We start from the raw sequence: 17,692 nt of genomic DNA on the forward strand, positions 1-17,692 counted from the left end.
GTGCTTCCTGAGAGCATGAAGACATCTGTCCCAGGAGAAAGGGGTGCAAGTGGAGCGTTGTCTTCCTTCAGGTCCTCGTGGTAAGCAAAGCCAGCAGCCCCAGAGACGCCAGGACACCAGATGTGCTCTAAAGAACTAAACGGCAGGGGACTGAAGAAAGAGCAGCGTCCATACTCCTAACCGTCCTTCAGGAGGAGCCGGGCTCCCTCTGACCGGTTGGCTTGACTTAGAAATGTCTGCTGGGCGGGGGAGGCTGCTATGACGAAGGGTGGCCGAGGGACAGGGAAGCGGCCTCCTCACCAGACTCCCAAGGGCTCGTGCCCAGGGCAGCTGGCGGCTCACCTGGACCCAGCGTGGGTCCCCCTCCAGGGGGTCTCCTGTTGCAGCCCCCAGGTCCCACTGCTCTCTGAGCTCTGGCTGAAGGACGCTGTGTACCGGGTGGGGCGTGCTGACACATTGGCCACCCTGAGCCCCACTTTATCAAGAACCTACGTCAAAGACTAGACATGCAAAATTGACCTGAAGGAAGACGAATGGAGAGGTGACTTCTGGGGCTGAGGCGGAGCAGGAGGTGAAATCGTGAAATCTCTCCTTCCTGGGGACCTTGCATGTCAGGGGCACGATCTTCACACCTCCTTAGGCCTTACACAAGCCCCAGCCATTGACGCCCCTCTCTCTCTCTCTCATTTCCACGCACCTCCCCACACTGGTTCACAGTGCAGTGACCTTGCTCTTAACCCACCGCAGGAGAGAGCTGCCTCCCTCTAGGGGTGACAGCAGGAACTGCGGGAGGAGCAGAGTGAGCACGCCTCCTGGATTTGTACCTCGATTGCATTTTCTGTACGTGTTGTTACAAAGGTGTCCGATCTGTCCCTAGGTGGAAAACAAATGTGTTAAAGTCTGTGTTTTGGTGAACTTCCTCTCTCAGTGAGGGAGGAGGTCGAGGGAGCACCCGCTGAGGAAGCCCCTGATCATCAAATCTGGGAAATGAATGCCTGAACAGTGGAGGTGGAACCCACGTTACATCCTCAAAAAGAATCAAAATTACGGTGGAAAACAGAAACCGGTAGATGGAAATGCCCTTGCCCAGAGTGTCATCAGTAAGCACTGGCTCAGACACCAGACACCGGCTTGTGCATCACCGTCTGTGTGACTCGCGGCGGCCCACTGACCCCTCCAGGCTGCAGCAAAACGGTGGTAGAAACACCCTGGAAGGCTGTCGCGTAGACTGAATGAGTGACACACACCATATTCTGCCCAGTCCGTGCACACAGTGCTCAGTAATTATTAGCATACGTATCAGCCATACTCTAATCATACGAATATAAGTTCTTTTTAGTTATTATTGCTGTGTTCAGAGAAAAAAAGTTGAAAGGGGTGTGTAAATCTCAACTGTCCCCTGGCCACAAATGCTTCCCCAACCTCCTCCCTCACTGAGAGAAAGGTTGCCGCGGAGGGACTCGCATCTCCCCAGCGCACCCTTTCGCCCCCGGCCTTGGCTGAGACTGACCCACTCACCCTTCACAGTGTCTTTTGGGAAGAGAAGCCAGGAAACTGCTCTCTCATCCAGACGTACAGAATTCACCATCATCTTGAAAGCAAGAAAAAGCAAAATATCCTCGGGCCCTCGCCTTTCTGAGAAAAATCTCACCTCCTCCTGCTGGATGACCCCTCATCCTGCTCACTAGGACCCTTGAGAATCTCAGCGCAGCCCAGCTTGATGCAGCCAAGCCCGGATGGAGTTTCTGAAGGGTCTCCTTGTTGCAGAGGGCGCGTTTTCACTTGTGGCCACCAGGTGGCGGAGCAGGGATGAGGTTTCAGGACCGAGACATGTCCCCTGGAAGGCAGCTTTCATCAGCTGGTGGTCAGCTCTGGCCATCTAGAGGGACGGCTCTGGGCTAGTTCTAGAAGGTGATGTTTATTTGGAGGCGGAGCACAAAAGTCCTTCCACAGTGTCTAAGAAACAAAAGCTACAGGAGCACCCTGAACCCCGAGCTGTGCACGGCCCGGGCTGGCCAGGCCCTCACTGGCTGGGCCAGGAGGAGACTCTGCAGCCACCGCCCCTGGGAGAGGAGACGTGGGACTTCTGTGCGAACTAAATTTGGCTCATGTCTTGAGATGTTCTCCAGTGTGTGCGTCCCTAGGTCCTTCCGTGTGGCTTGAACACACACAGGAGACCCGGGGCATCCGGGGGTGTGGACGAGACCTCCTGCAGTGCAGGGTGACACCAGGTTGGGAAGAGGAGGAGGCAGCAGCATTGAACTGCACGAAGTGCAGGATTCTGCACCGGGCCCTTCCAGGTGGCCACAGAGGTGAATCTGTAGGACATACATTCACCTGGTTGTAGCTTTCATCACGTACTTTAAATATTTACACAGGAATGGGAGGCTCAGTTTGGATTCTTGCTCAAGCTCAGAAAGTAGCACAGCCCGGACAATCCCAGTCCAAGCACCATCATCTCTCACCTGGCTGACCAGGTCACCCCCTATCAGGTCTCTCTGCTTCTCCTCCTGACTCTCACACTTGGTCTGAGCATCCAGAGGAATTCCAGAAAACTAAGTCAGTCTCGCACCCACCAGCTTCACACACTTGGCCCAACACCAATCTCCTCACCCAAGTCTATAAAGCTGTGCCTCCTCTGGGGTCACATCTGGCGTCCTTCTCTGCCTAGACCCCCAGGCTCAAGCTCTGGCCTCAGCCCAATCACCCTGTCTTTTGTTGTTTTTTGCTTGAGCACACCCAACTCTTCTCTGCCTCAGGCCCTTTGCACTGGCTGTTCCCTCTGCCTTCCCCCAGCCCTTCCTTGGGCGGGTTCTTTCCTCCTACCCTTCAGAGGAGATTTACATGTCACATCAGAGCAGCCTCCCTGGTAAGCCAGTTGAAAGTAGCCCCCCCCCCCCCCCCCCCCCCCCGCTCCAGTCACTTTATCTCACTTCATCTTATTTTAATCCCCTGCAGGGGCAGCAACCTTTCTGCGAAGGGTCAGATTATCTCTGTGGCAACTACTCAAGTCTGCCATGTGTGCACCCCAGCCATAGACAAGAGTGAATAAGGGCGTGGCTGTGTGCCAATAAAACTTTATCTACAAAAACAGGTGCTGCCAGCTGAGGCTTGCAGGCCATTACTTGCCACTCCCTGAACCGACATAAACTATCTGGCATTTTTCTTATTTGTTTCCCGGCTGGGTCTGGCCAATTCTGTTCATCACTGTCGACTCTCCAGTGCCTGGAACAGCTCTTGGCATTCACTAGAGACTGTGAGTATCTTTTTAATGTGTGAAGGAGTATTATTTGATAATTACATTGCTCTTTGAAGCCTGGTGAATCTCTTGGTTTCTAGTTTCCTTTCTTCCAGCACCCATTTCCTCCTGGCAATTTAGCTTTCACTTCCTCCTCAGAAAAGGCAACTAAACATCAGCAGGCAGACGGGGAAGACCATCCACAGTCCCGAGGGCCAGATAAGAGCACGGAGAGGGATGTGGCTTCCCACAGGTGGCAGGATGCAACTTGACCCCACATGGACAGAAGCAGCAACTCAATTATGCAAATGCAGTTTACCTGTGCATTTTTCATCGTGGCCAAACTCCCAAATTATTCCTGTTTTCCAAAGTATTTCTGGGCACTTTCTTCACTTTCTAGTCTTAGGTTTAGGAAAAGAAACTACTTTTACACATGATCTTAGCCAAAAGGCGCAGAAGCAATGGGAAAAGCAAACTACTTTTAGTGTCAGCTTATGGAAAATCTGATTAGAAGGACAATTGAACAAAATAAAAATAAGACAACTGCCTAATCTCCCTGAAACTATGACACTCAGACAGAATGGGACTGGCAGGGATAGATCCAGTGAAAACAGGTGCTGATGCAAAATCTAGATGCATCCCCCTTCCCTGCCTGTCATAACAAGAGTCCCTCCTTTTTTGTGGAAGGACAATTGGGTTTGGCTTAGCAACAACACAGTCCTTGGGCTGTGTTGGAGCCCAAGGTTTGAAGGCTACACTGGGCTCTGTTTTATCAGTAGGACTGAGCACAGGATAGAGTAGATAGCACAACCTACTTTTGTGATAAGGTGCTACCTACAGCCAGGATGGAGCTGTGGAGGCTTTCAGAGACCCCCAAAGCAATGGCGAGCTGGTCAACTACCTCTAGTGGGGGGTGATCTGCAGCATTTGCTGATGCCTGTGATGTAAATGCTCCCAGCCTGGCTGACTTCAAGACTGCCTGTCATGTCACTGAGTTGGGAAGACATGCACATGGACAGTACCAGAGGCCCCCGCACACCCCTGGCCCCAATTCACTTCCTGTGGAGTTGGGCCAGAGCAGACCCCACACAGGTCAGCCCTGCCCTGTGCTCTTCCTTCCCCCACGAGCCCTGGCCTTGGCCTCAGCCACCCTCAGCCCCGCCCCTCCCAGATGGGGAGCTCATGTGGGCCCCTGGAACACCCTGGCTGCAAGGTCCCATCTCCCATGGGTCAGCCCCCTGCACTGTCTAATGATCACAACAACTGGGCCCTCTCCCCTTCGATTCTCCAGTGGTGCAGGGAGACGAGATGACTTTGGTTCTAGTTCCAGAAGCCGCATCCCCATTGCTTCTCTAGCAAATGTGGTTTAAAAATACTTTCAGAGGCAATGTCAAATGATGAGAGCTGAGAACACAGGATGCATTTCTATTGCTAATTTGGCCCATTTGGAAACCAAATAAAATGGCAGGCAATTTAGGGCCACCACCCCGGCTGACCCAGATACAGACCTTTCCCCATGAAAGTGTTCTGCATCAACCTGCAGTGGTTCTTACACAGGGTGGCAGCACCCCAGGGGGTTTCAGGAAATGAGTGGAGGTGTAAGAAACAATTTTCACAATATTGGTGGGTAAGGGATGCTAGGACATTAGATAGATGCTGTGGGTCCAAGGACGAGAAGCATCCTACAAGGACAGGATGTCCCACCCACACCAAGTGCCCACAGTGCCCTGGTGAGAGACATGGAAAATAGCAAGAAGAAAATGACACTGAAAGGAAAATGGTACCAGGATGCTCCGGGTGTGAATGACTCTCTTCCTTCCCCCTCCCCAATGTATTCTGGTTGTGAACAATCTCTTCCTCCAGGTGACCCGACTTATAACTGCAAATAAATCAATTTCTGGACTTTCTCCACAGGTACTGTCTGCTCCTTGCAGCCCCCGCCACAGTCCTCACTGTTGTATTCTCCAAGGATGGCACTGTGACAGCTCAGTCATTTCCAATAACTGACTATTCCAGGATCGGTGGACCAGGTGCCAAGCAGTTATTTATGTGGGGATTTCTTTTCACATGTGAAAAGGTACACAGTGCTTGGAAACGCCTGGCAGACAACACCTCCCTTTCTGGCTAATCAGGAAACTGAAGTCTAGAGTCCTTTGAGGGATGAGGAAGGTGAACAAATATGAGGGACTCCTTCAGCACTGAGCCTAGAAGATTCTGCTGAAGGGAACAGGGACCTGGGCTCTGCATGGGAAGGTGATCCGTGTGCACCACGAAGCAGGGTCGCTCAGCACAGCCACGGCATGTTTAGTGGCTGTTGTATTTGAGTGGGTATAAACTGTGTGTTCATACCCTTTGCCTATTTTATTACTGGACTGTCATTGCTATTAATTTTAACTGACTGACTTTGCTTCAGGAATTAGAAAATATTCAATATAAAGCCAATCAGAGCATTGTTTGTCACTAAGCTACTTTAGATTGGATTTCTATCAACTTGCATCCAAAATAGTTCTGACAAATGCAGGGAGACATACACTTAAGTAGATATTTTCAATAGAATAAGCCAAGTGAAAGAGAGAGACACACTATGGAAAGTAATATATTAAGTTAGACTGATATAAATTAAACATGTATACTATAAACTGTAAAGCAACCACTAAAGAAACAAAGAAATATAGCTAATAAGCCCCAACAAAGGAGAAAAATTGTGTCACAAAAGATAGTCAGAAGGTACAACACCAAGAGTGAACCCTAATGTAGACTTCAAACTCTGAGTGATAGTGGTGCGTCAATGCAGGTCCACCAGTTGTAACAAAGGTACCACTCTGGCGGAGGATGATGGGGGAGGCTACGCATGTGTGAGGGCAAAGGATATAATAGAAATCTCCATACCTTTCAGTCAGTTTTGCTGTGAATCAAAATTGCTCTTAAAAAAAAAAAGTCTGGGAGGACTCCAAGATGGCGGAATGGTGGTGACCTCCTGGATTCGTGCTCCTGGAGTGGAAGGTATGGGTCTTGGACTGCCACAACGCTAGAGGTTCACTCCCCCACAAGAATGGTGGTGTGAATCCACGGAGAATTGGCGTGGGACAGAGAGAGAGAGAGCGAGAAAGGACTGAGAGAGAGACGGAAACCACTTCGGCAGAGGAAGAGGAGCAGCACCCCCAGCTGAGGTAGCAAAATCCTGAACAATAGGCAAAGGGCTCCCCCTAGCGACAGAGGAGGCAGCTTACCTGGCGCTCACGGTGTGCCCCTATCCAGACTAAAGCTGAAAGAAGGGATCTTAAGGATTCATCCAGATGGGAAGGGCTCAGCGAAAGAACTCTGGGGGTATAAAGAATCAAGCTGAAACCTTGCCCTCAAAGAGAATTACTAGTTCTCCACCAATTAACACAAACCAGATTCCAAATAGCAACATGTCACAGGAAGAATTTCAAACATGGATCATAAATACGCTGAACATTATGCAAGAAAAAATGGATAATCAACACAAAGAAACCACAAAAAAGATCCAGGACTTGGAAGAAAAATTCACCAAAGAAATTGAAATACTGAAGAAAAATCAAACTGAACTCCTGGAAATGAAGAATTTATTCAAGGAGCTACAAAACACAGTGGAAAGTCTCAAGAGCAGGGTAGATCAAACAGAAGAAAGAATTTCAGAGATCGAAGATAACACTTTCCAATTAAATAAGACAGTCACAGAATTAGAGCAAAGAAACATGAGAAAAGACCAGAGTCTACAAGAAATGTGGGATTATGTGAAGAAGCCTAACATGAGAGTTATCGGCATTCCTGAGGGGGAAGAAGACAATAAGCAAGGGTTAAATAAACTATTTGAAGATATAATTGAGGAAAATTTCCCAGGCCTTGCCAAATCTCTAGATATACAGGTTCAAGAAGCTCAAAGAACCCCTGGGAGATTCATACCAAATAGGAAGACACCATGTCATGTAGTCATCAGACTGACCAAAATATCTACTAATGAAGCCCTTCTTCGAGCTGTAAGGAGAAAGAAACAAGTAACATACAAAGGAAAGTCCATCCGAATCACGCCAGATTTCTCAACTGAAACCTTACAAGCAAGAAGAGATTGGGGCCCCATTCTCACTCTTCTGAAACGGAATAATGCCCAGCCTAGAATCCTGTACCCAGCTAAGCTCAGTTTTATATATGAAGGTGAAATTAAGACATTCTCGGATAAACAAAAACTCAGGGAATTCACCAAGACAAGACCAGCTCTCCAAGAAGTACTCAAAACAGAGTTACACATGGTCCAGCACAAGAAGGACCCTCGAATGTAGCACTAATCAAGAGATAAATATAAAAACCCAGTTATCATAATGGCTCAAGAGAGAAAACAGATCAATGAAATTCAACCCAACATGAGGAACAGCAATCTGTCTCACTTATCAGTTCTCTCATTAAATGTGAATGGATTGAATTCCCCACTCAAGAGACATAGACTGGCCCAATGGATAAAAAAATATAAGCCAAGTATCTGCTGTCTTCAGGAAACTCATCTAACCTGCAAGGATGCTTTTAGACTGAAACTAAAAGGGTGGAAATCAATATTCCAAGCAAATGGAACCCAAAAGAAAGCTGGCATGGCGGTTCTAATCTCCGATAACGTAGTTTTTAAATCAACAAAAGTAAAGAAAGACAAAGATGGTTACTATATACTGGTGAAGGGTACAATTCAACAAGAAGACATAACTATACTTAATATATATGCACCCAACCTAGGTGCACCCAGATTCATAAAGCAAACCCTACTTGATGTGAACCAAATGATAGATAACAACACTTTAGTAGCCGGAGATTTTAACACGCCACTGACAGTTCAGGACAGATCCTCCAAACAAAAAATAAACAAAGAAATAGTGGACTTAAATAGAACGCTAGATCAAATGGGCCTGACTGACATCTACAGGACATTCTACCCAAAAACCACTGAATATACTTTCTTCTCATCAGCTCATGGGACATTCTCCAAGATTGACCATATCTTAGGGCATAAAGCATGTCTTAAAAAATTTAAAAATATAGAAATTATAGCATGCATATTCTCAGATCATAGTGGAATAAAAGTAACAATGAACCCTAACAGAAATCCTCACTTCTACTCAAAGTCATGGAAGCTAAATAACCTTCTCCTGAACAATCATTTTATAAATGAAGAAATCAAGTCAGAAATCAAAAGATTCTTTGAATTAAACAACAAATGAGATACAACTTATCAAAATCTGTTGGACACAGCTAAAGCAGTCCTGAGAGGAAAATTTATTTCCATAAATGCCTATACCAAAAAGACAGAAAACTTACAAATAGACAATCTAATGAATAGACTCAAAGAGCTGGAGAAGGAAGAACAGACCGATCCCAAACCCAGCAGAAGGAGAGAAATTATTAAGATTAAATCAGAACTAAATGAAAAGGATAACAATCAAACCATAAGGGAGATTAATAAAACCAAAAGTTGGTTCTTTGAAAAAATAAACAAAATTGACACACCTCTGGCTAGACTAACCAAGAGCAGAAAAGAAAAATCCCTTATAACCTCCATCAGGAACATGAAAGGAGTAATCACGACTGATTCCACAGAGATACATGATATCATCTATGAATTCTACAAAAATCTTTATGCACACACAATTAGAAAACCTGGAGGAAATGGACAAATTCTTAGAAACACACAGCCTTCCCAGGCTCAACCAGGAAGAAATAGAATTCCTGAATAGACCGATATCTAGATCTGAAATCGAAACAGCAATAAAAAACCTTCCCAAAAAGAAAAGCCCTGGACCAGATGGGTTCACACCTGAATTCTACCATACCTACAAAGAAGAACTGGTGCCCATCCTACATAAACTATTCTCCAATATAGAGAAGGATGGGATTCTCCCCAACACTTTTTACCAAGCCAATATAATCCTGATATCAAAACCAGGAAAGGATGCAACTAAAACAGAGAACTATAGACCAATTTCTCTTATGAATATAGATGCAAAAATTCTCAATAAAATTCTAGCAAATCGAATCCAAGTGCTTATCAAAAAAATAATCCATCACGACCAAGTGGGCTTCATCCCAGAGATGCAGGGATGGTTTAACATACACAAATCTATAAATGTAATTCATCACATAAATAGAAGCAAAAATAAAGATCATATGATCCTCTCAATAGATGCAGAAAAAGCATTCAACAAAATTCAACACCTTTTTATGATAAAAACACTTAACAAAATAGGCATAGACGAGGCCTATCTAAAAATGATACAAGCCATATACGACAAACCCACAGCCAACATCATACTGAATGGGGAAAAACTGAAAGCATTCCCACTTCAAACTGGAACCAGACAAGGCTGCCCACTGTCCCCATTACTTTTCAACATAGTATTGGAAGTCCTTGCAAGAGCTATCAGGCAAGAGAGCAGAATCAAGGGAGTCCAAATAGGGACAGAAGAGATCAAACTCTCACTCTTTGCTGATGATATGATGTTATATCTAGAAAACCCCAAGGTTTCAACCAAGAGACTCCTGGAATTGATCAATGAATTCAGTAAAGTCTCAGGATACAAAAATCAATACACACAAATCAGAGGCATTCATATATGCCAATAACTGTCAAACGGAGAACCAAATTAAGGACTCAATGCCCTTCAAAATAGCAACAAAGAAAATAAAATACCTAGGAATATATTTAACTAAGGAGGTAAAGGACCTCTATAGGGAGAACTATGAAACACTGAGGAAGGAAATCACAGAACATGTAAATAGGTGGAAAACCATACCATGCTCATGGATCGGTAGAATCAACATTGTTAAAATGTCTATACTGCCCAAAGTTATCTACAGATTCAATGCAATCCCTATTAAATTACCAACATCTTTTTTCACAGAAATAGAAAAAATAATTTTACGCTTTGTATGAAACCAGAGAAGACCCCGTTTAGCAAAAGCAATCTTAAACAACAAAAACAAAATGGGAGGTATTAATTTGCCAGACTTCAAACTATACTACAAGGCTGTGGTTCTTAAAATAGCCTGGTACTGGCACAAGTGCAGGGACACAGACCAGTGGAACAGAACAGAAAATCCAAATATAAAACCATCTTCATATAGCCATCTAATCTTTGACAAAGCAGACAAAAACATACTCTGGGGAAAAGATTCCTTATTTAATAAATGGTGCTGGGAAAACTGGATATCCACATGTAGAAGACTAAAACAGGACACATAGCTCTCACCCCTCACAAAAATCAAATCACGGTGGTTAACAGACTTAAACCTTAGGTCAGAAACTATTAGAATTCTAGAAGAAAACATAGGAAAGACTCTTACAGACATTGGTCTAGGCAAAGAATTTATGAAGAAGACCCCTCAGGCAATCACAGCAACAACAAAAATAAATAAATGGGACCTGATCAAATTAAAAAGCTTCTGCACAGCCAAAGAAACAGTCACGAGAGTAAACAGACAACCTACAGAATGGGAAAAAATTTTCGCATACTACACATCAGATAAAGGACTGATAACAAGAATCTATTTAGAACTCAGGAAAATCAGTAAGAAAAAATCGAACAACCCTATCAAAAAGTGGGCAAAGGACAAGAATAGAAATTTTTCAAAAGAAGATATAAAAATGGCTAAAAAACATATGAAAAAGTGTTCAACATCTCTAATCATCAGGGAAATGCAAATCAAAACCACAATGAGATATCACTTAACTCCAGTGAGAATGGCCTTTATCAAAAAGTCCCAAAACTATACATGTTGGCGTGGGTGTGGAGAGATAGGTACACTCATACACTGCTGGTGGGACTGTAAACTAGTGCAGCCCCTGTGGAAAGCAATGTGGAGATACCTTAAACAGATTCAAGTAGACCTACCATTCGATCCAGCAATCCCATTATTGGGCATCTACCCAGAAGAACAAAAGTCATTCTATAAAAAAGACACCTGCACCTGAATGTTTATAGCAGCACAATTCACAATCGCAAAGATGTGGAAACAACCCAAATGCCCATCGATTCATGAATGGATTAGCAAAATGTGGTATATGTATACCATGGAATACTACTGAGCTATTAGAAATAATGGCGATATGGCATCTCTTTGGTTCTCCTGGAGAGAGCTGGAACCCATTCTATTAAGTGAAGTATCCCAAGAATGGAAAAATAAGCACCACATGTACTCACCAGCAAACTGGTTTCCCTGAGTGCACATTTGGGAATAACACCAATTGGGTATTGGACAGAGGTCGGGGCTGGGTGGAAGGGATGGGTGTATACCTACTTGATGAGTGCGATGCACACTGCCTGGGGAATGGACACACTTGAAGTTCTGACTGGGGGGGGATGGGAGGGGTACACACCTACATGATAAGTGTGATGTGCACTGTCTAGGGAATGGACACAATTGAAGCTCAGACTCGGGGGGATGGGGAGGCATGGGCAATGTATATAGCCTGATCTTTTGTGCCCCCATAATGAGCTGAAAAATAAACAAACAAACAAACAAAAAAGTCTGTTAAAACAATTCAATACAAAAGAGGACAGAAAAAGAGAAAAAGAATTACAAATAACATAGTTGACAAAGAGAAAACAAATAGCAATAAAGTAGATTTAAATCCAACTATATCAATAATCACATTATACACAAATGGTCTGTATTAGCTTTCTATTGCTACCATAACAAATTACCATAAACTTAATAGCTTGAAACAACACAAATTTTTTATCTCACAGTTCTGTATGTCAGAAATCTGGTACAGGTCTTACTGGGTTAAAACCAAGGTCAGGGCTGCATCCCTTTCTGGAGACTCTACAAAAGAATCTATGAATATTTCCTTGCTCCCTCAGGTTGTTGACAGATTCAGGCCCCTGCTATTGTAGGACTGAGGTCTCTGTTTACTTGCTGTCTGTCAGCTGAGGGGCAGTAAAGCTTCTAGAGACTGTGAGACTGTCTGCATACCTTAGCTCATGCTGCCCTTTCACCGTCTTGAAGACCCGAAACAGAATATCTGAGACCTTCTCACATTTTTAACTTCTCCAGTCTTTTCTGTCTTCAAATCTCTCTGACTTCTTCTCAGGAAGGTTTTCAGATTTTAAGGCTCATATGATTAGACTGGGTTTATGTGAATAATTCAGAATCTCCCCTATTTTAATATCAGGCGATAACCTTAATTTCATCTGAAAACTTAATTCTCTTATGCCGTGTAAAGTAACATATTCACAGGTTCCAAGGATTAGGGCATGGACAACTTTGGGGGGCATTAATGTACCTACCAAATGATCTAACTACTCATTAAAATACAGACACTATCAGATTGTATTAAAAAGCAAGACTCAACTATATGATACCTATAAGAAAACCACTTTAAATATAAACAAATTGTTTAAAATAAAAGAGCAGAAAGAGATAAATCATATTAATCAAAAGAAAGCTGGGCAGAAGAGAGGGATGTCAGACTAGAGAACTCGGGGAAGCTGTCCCTCCCCAGAAACATGAAAAAACCTCACGAAAACCATCTGAATCAACCTTACTGAAACTCTGGCAGATGGCCAAAGGTTTACACCAACCAAGCAAATGCTGAAGCAGGACAAAAACCACTGAAACACTGCACAGAGAATTGTGCCATTGTAACTTACCCTTGCCCCATCTCACTCCTTAGTGTAGTGGTGACCTTGGAGGTGTCAGACCATGTACACAGTGTATGTATCATGTTCCGAAGGAAGTAGAGCAGACCTTGTCTCCAAAGAGTTCAGTTCATATGTTTTTACCTATCTGGGAGTTCCCTGAAGAATTGACGCAAGGGGCTTGCCTTTGTTTCACCTAACGTAGAACTCTTAGGGCTGAGAAACAGCTACACAAAGGACTTTCCTCAAAAACACAGAAAATTGAATGAACAAGCCACTACCACTGGGGCAAAGATTAATAGTAGAGGAAAACAACAGATACAGCAAACACTTTAAAACGCTCCCCCCGAGATCAGTGAGTCTAGAAAGTCACACACATGTTCACAGCAGGACACGTGCTAAAAAAAGACATGAGAAGACCATAAGCCTTCACCTGTGGCTGATCTTTAGGCTCTACACAAACAGCAAGTGAAGGCTAAGGCAGAGTTTTAAACAGCCTGGCTCAGCACTGAAAGAGAGTCTCAACACAGAGACAATCTTCAATCATCTGGAGAGTCTTTTCTGTCTGTCTTTTCCCCTTCTGTTCTTTCTTTCTTTCTTGTTTTATTGCTTCTTTTTCTCTTTTTTCTTTTTGGCTTCTGGCCAAAAAAATCTTAAAGTTTTAAAATACTAAAATTTTTTAAAAATCTCTGAAAAACCACCAGTTGAGCACCAAGCTAAAGGAAGAGAACTTTAGAGACCACACATGACAAAAAATACAGTCTTTACAAAAATAATTTAGACCAAACTTGATTATGGTGATGGTTGCCCATATCTGTGAATATATTAAAACACATTTAATTTTACTCTTTCAATGGGTAAACTGTACTCTTTAAATGGGTAAATTGTATGGTATCTGAATTATATTTCGATAAAGGTGTTTAAAAATAATTTCAAAAAATCACTAAACAAACAAAAAACTACAACCCACAGCCAGCAAGAACAATAAATTCTGGGGAGAGGGAGGAATCTGATGTACAGAGTTATCACACCCTAATGCTCAAAAAGCCCAGGTTTGGTTTTGTTTTTTTTTTTTTGTTGTTGTTGTTGTTTTGGTTTTTTTTTTGAGACAGAGTCTCACTCTGTTGCCCAGGCTAGAGTGAGTGCCGTGGTGTCAGCCTAGCTCACAGCAACCTCAAACTCCTGAGCTCAAGGGATCCTCCTGTCTCAGCCTCCCGAGTAGCTGGGACTACAGGCATGCGCCACCATGCCCGGTTAATTTTTTCTATATATATTTTTAGCTGTCCATATAATTTCTTTCTATTTTTAGTAGAGATGGGGTCTCGCTCTTGCTCAGGCTGGTCTCGAACTCCTGAGCTCAAACGATCTGCCCACCTCGGCCTCCCAGAGTGCTAGGATTACAGGCGTGAGCCACCGCGCCCGGCCAAAAAAAAAAGCCCAGTTTTAAACAACAACAACAAACTTCAAGGCATGCAAAGAAACAAGAAAGTATGATGCATTCATAAGGAAAAAAGGAATTAACAGAAACTCTCTCTAGAAAGCATAAACAATGGATTTACTAGAGAAAGGCTTTAAGTCAACTATCTTAAGTATGCTCAAAGAGCTAAAGAAAACTATAAACAAAGAACTAAAGGAAATCAGGAAACCAATATCTCAACAACTGGAGGATATCAATAAAGAAACAGAGATTATAAAAAGGAACCAAATAGAAATTTTGAAGCTATAATGTACAACAAGTGACATAAAAAGTCACCAGAAAGGCTTAACAGAAGATTTGGGGACGCAGAAGAAAGAATCAGCAAAGTTGAAGAATTGTCAAATGAAATTGTCCAGTCTGAAGAGCAGGAAAAAAAAAAAAAAAAGAAAGCTGTGATGCCTATATTAGTGTCAGACAAAGTAAATTTTAGTTAAAAGAATGTTACTTTAGAGAATGAGAGTCATTTCATAAAGATAATGGGTAAGTTGATCAATATGATATAAGAATGCTAAACATTGAGCACCGAATAAAAGAGCTTCAAAATACATGAAGAAAAAGGCACTCCCTGGAGAAATAAACAAATCAACAATTACAGTCAAAGATTTCAATAGCCTTCTCTCAATAATATTAGAACAGCTAGACAAAAAAATCAGTAAGGACACAGAAGACTTGAACATACTAGCAAGCAACTTGACATAATTAACATTCATAAAACACTCCACATAGCAACAGAAGAATATGAAACTGCATGGAAAACATTTACCAAGATACAACATATGCTGAGCTAAAAAATAAATCACAAAAAAATCAAAACTGTTCAAATTAGACAAAGTATAGACTCCTGCTGCAAAGGAATTTTTAAAATCAATAACAGACATCTGTGAAAATCTCCAAGTACTTAGAATTTAAATAAGACATCCCTAAATAACCCATGGATCAAAGAAGAAATCAAAATGAAAATTTAAAGTATTTCAATTGGAATGAAGATAAAACAGAACATACTAAGATTTGTGAGATACAGTTAGAGCAGTTAATTTAGAATTGAACTTCTAGCACTAGATACTTATATTAGAAGAGAAAGGTCCTCAAATCAATTACTTTAGCTTCTATCTTAAGCAATTAAAAAAAATAGGAACAAATTAAACTCAAAATAAATGAAAGAAAACAAGAAAAACAGAAGTCAATAAAATAGAAAACAGAAAAAATAGAGAAAAATCAATGAAACCAAAAGATAGTACTCTGAAAAGATCAATAAAATTGATAAGCCTCTATGTAGACTTACCAGGAAAAAACAAAAGACACAAATCATCAATATCAAGAATAAGAGAGGGTATATCACTACAGATCCTAAAGACATTTAAAGAATAATAAGGGAACTTTCTGAACAGCTTTTCATCAATAAATTTGCAAATGTAGGTGAAACAGAAAAATTTCTTAAAAAACACAAACTATCCCAACTTACTTAGTATGGAATAGATAATTTAAATAGCTCTGTGACTTTTATGGAAATGAATTCTTAATTTTAAAACTTCCAAAAAGAAATCTCTAGGCCCAGATGGTTACACATGAGAATTCAACCAAATTTAAACAAGAACCAACACTAATTCTACAAATTCTCTTCCAGAAAATAGAGGAAAAGAAAACACTTCTCAATTCATTTTATGAAGCAAGTATGAGCCTGATATCAAAATGAGGCAAAGTCAGTATAGAAATAAGAAAACTACAGACCAGTATTTTTTATGAATGTACATGCAAATATCCTTAATAAAATATTAACAAACAAAATGTAGTGATATATATAAAATAGATTACATGCCATAACTAAGTAGCATTTATTCTAGAGATGTTTCAATGTTAGAAAATAAAAGTAATACATCTTATTAACAGGCTACAGAAGAAAAATAGTAGGATCATATCAATCAATGCAGAAAAACCATTTGACAAAACTGAAGACTATCATGATAAAAACTCTCAGAGAAGAATAGCAGAAGAGGGAGATATCTTCAATTTGATAAAGAACATCTACAGAGGGAAAGAGAATCAAAGATGGCGGAGTGGTGGTGACGGCCTGAATCTGCGCTCCCGGGAAGGAAGGCATCGATCCGGACCTGCCACAACGCTAGAAGACCGCTCCCACACAGGAACAGCGGTGTGAATCCACGGAGAATCAGCGTGGGACAAACAGAGCGAGTGAGGTCTGAGGTGAACGAAAATTGGGAACGCGGGACAGACACTAGCCAGCGGAGCGCGGGTCGGATACACCCGCCCCAAGCCGGGGCGGGTGCAGCCTCTCGGGAAAGCGGCTTGTCCTCCTCATTGACCGCCGCTCCCAATTGAATAGAGCCCTGACCCAGGCCAGCGCAGAATCACTGAGGGATACGTGGCGCATTGCAGACAGGAGGCTTTTTTGAGAAATTACCTTAGAACCTGGGGGATCTCAGCTGAGACAGCGCTTGGCGAGGAGGGACGGATCTGCCCCAGGGCAGAAAAACACAAAAGACTCCCGGACAGCAAATAGCGTTGTACCCCGTGCTGCCTTTTTCGGCAGTTCTCCAGCCGGTCACCCCCGGTGCGTGTCCTTGCTGGCCAGCCCCTGGGCAGTGGCGGTCTCTGCCTGCCGGGGAGCCGGTCCCCTCCAGCCCCGGAGCTTGGCAGGCGCCATCTTGAAAGCGAGAGCGAAACGGCTCGGGAGCCAAAAAGTGCCCAGTGGCTCTTTCTGCCGGTGCTGCCTTTTTCGGCGGTTCTCCAGCCGGTCACCCCCGGTGCGTGTCCTTGCTGGCCAGCCCCTGGGCAGTGGCGGTCTCTGCCTGCCGGGGAGCCGGTCCCCTCCAGCCCCGGAGCTCGGCAGGCGCCATCTTGAAAGCGAAGGCAAAACCGCTCGGGAGCCAAAAAGTGCCCAGCGGCTCTTTCTGCCCGTGCTGCCTTTTCCGGCGGTTCTCCAGCCGGTGACCCCCTGGTGCGCGTCCTTGCTCGCCAGCCCCTGGGCAGTGGCGGTCTCCGCCTGCCGGGGAGCCGGCCCCCTCCAGCCCCGGAGCTCGGCAGGCGCCATCTTGAAAGCGAAGGCAAAACCGCTCGGGAGCCAAAAAGTGCCCAGCGGCTCTTTCTGCCCGTGCTGCCTTTTTCGGCGGTTCTCCAGCCGGTGACCCCCTGGTGCGCGTCCTTGCTCGCCAGCCCCCGGGCAGTGGTGGTCTCTGCCTGCCGAGGAGCCAGTCTCCTCCAGCCCCGGAGCTCTGCAGGCGCCATCTTGAAAGCGAGGGCGAAACCGCTCAGGAGCCATAAAGTGCCGAGCGGCTCTCTCTGCCCGGCGCCCTCCACTGGTCTCTGAACCAACGCCAG

General features: G+C 43.8%; 1 protein-coding gene across 1 annotated transcript in view; it reads right to left on the bottom strand.

The window, feature by feature from the left end:
* Positions 1-17,692, bottom strand: part of LOC138385924 (death-associated protein kinase 1-like) — a 54,111-nt gene that overhangs the window by 10,842 nt on the left and 25,577 nt on the right. The window contains exon 4 of the mRNA XM_069472102.1: positions 343-427. Within this exon, the coding sequence (XP_069328203.1) occupies positions 343-427 (85 nt within the window). The remainder of the gene's footprint in view (positions 1-342; positions 428-17,692) is intronic.

The sequence above is a fragment of the Eulemur rufifrons genome, chromosome 7 (genome assembly GCF_041146395.1).
Source record: "Eulemur rufifrons isolate Redbay chromosome 7, OSU_ERuf_1, whole genome shotgun sequence".
Classification (NCBI taxonomy): Eukaryota; Metazoa; Chordata; class Mammalia; order Primates; family Lemuridae; genus Eulemur; species Eulemur rufifrons.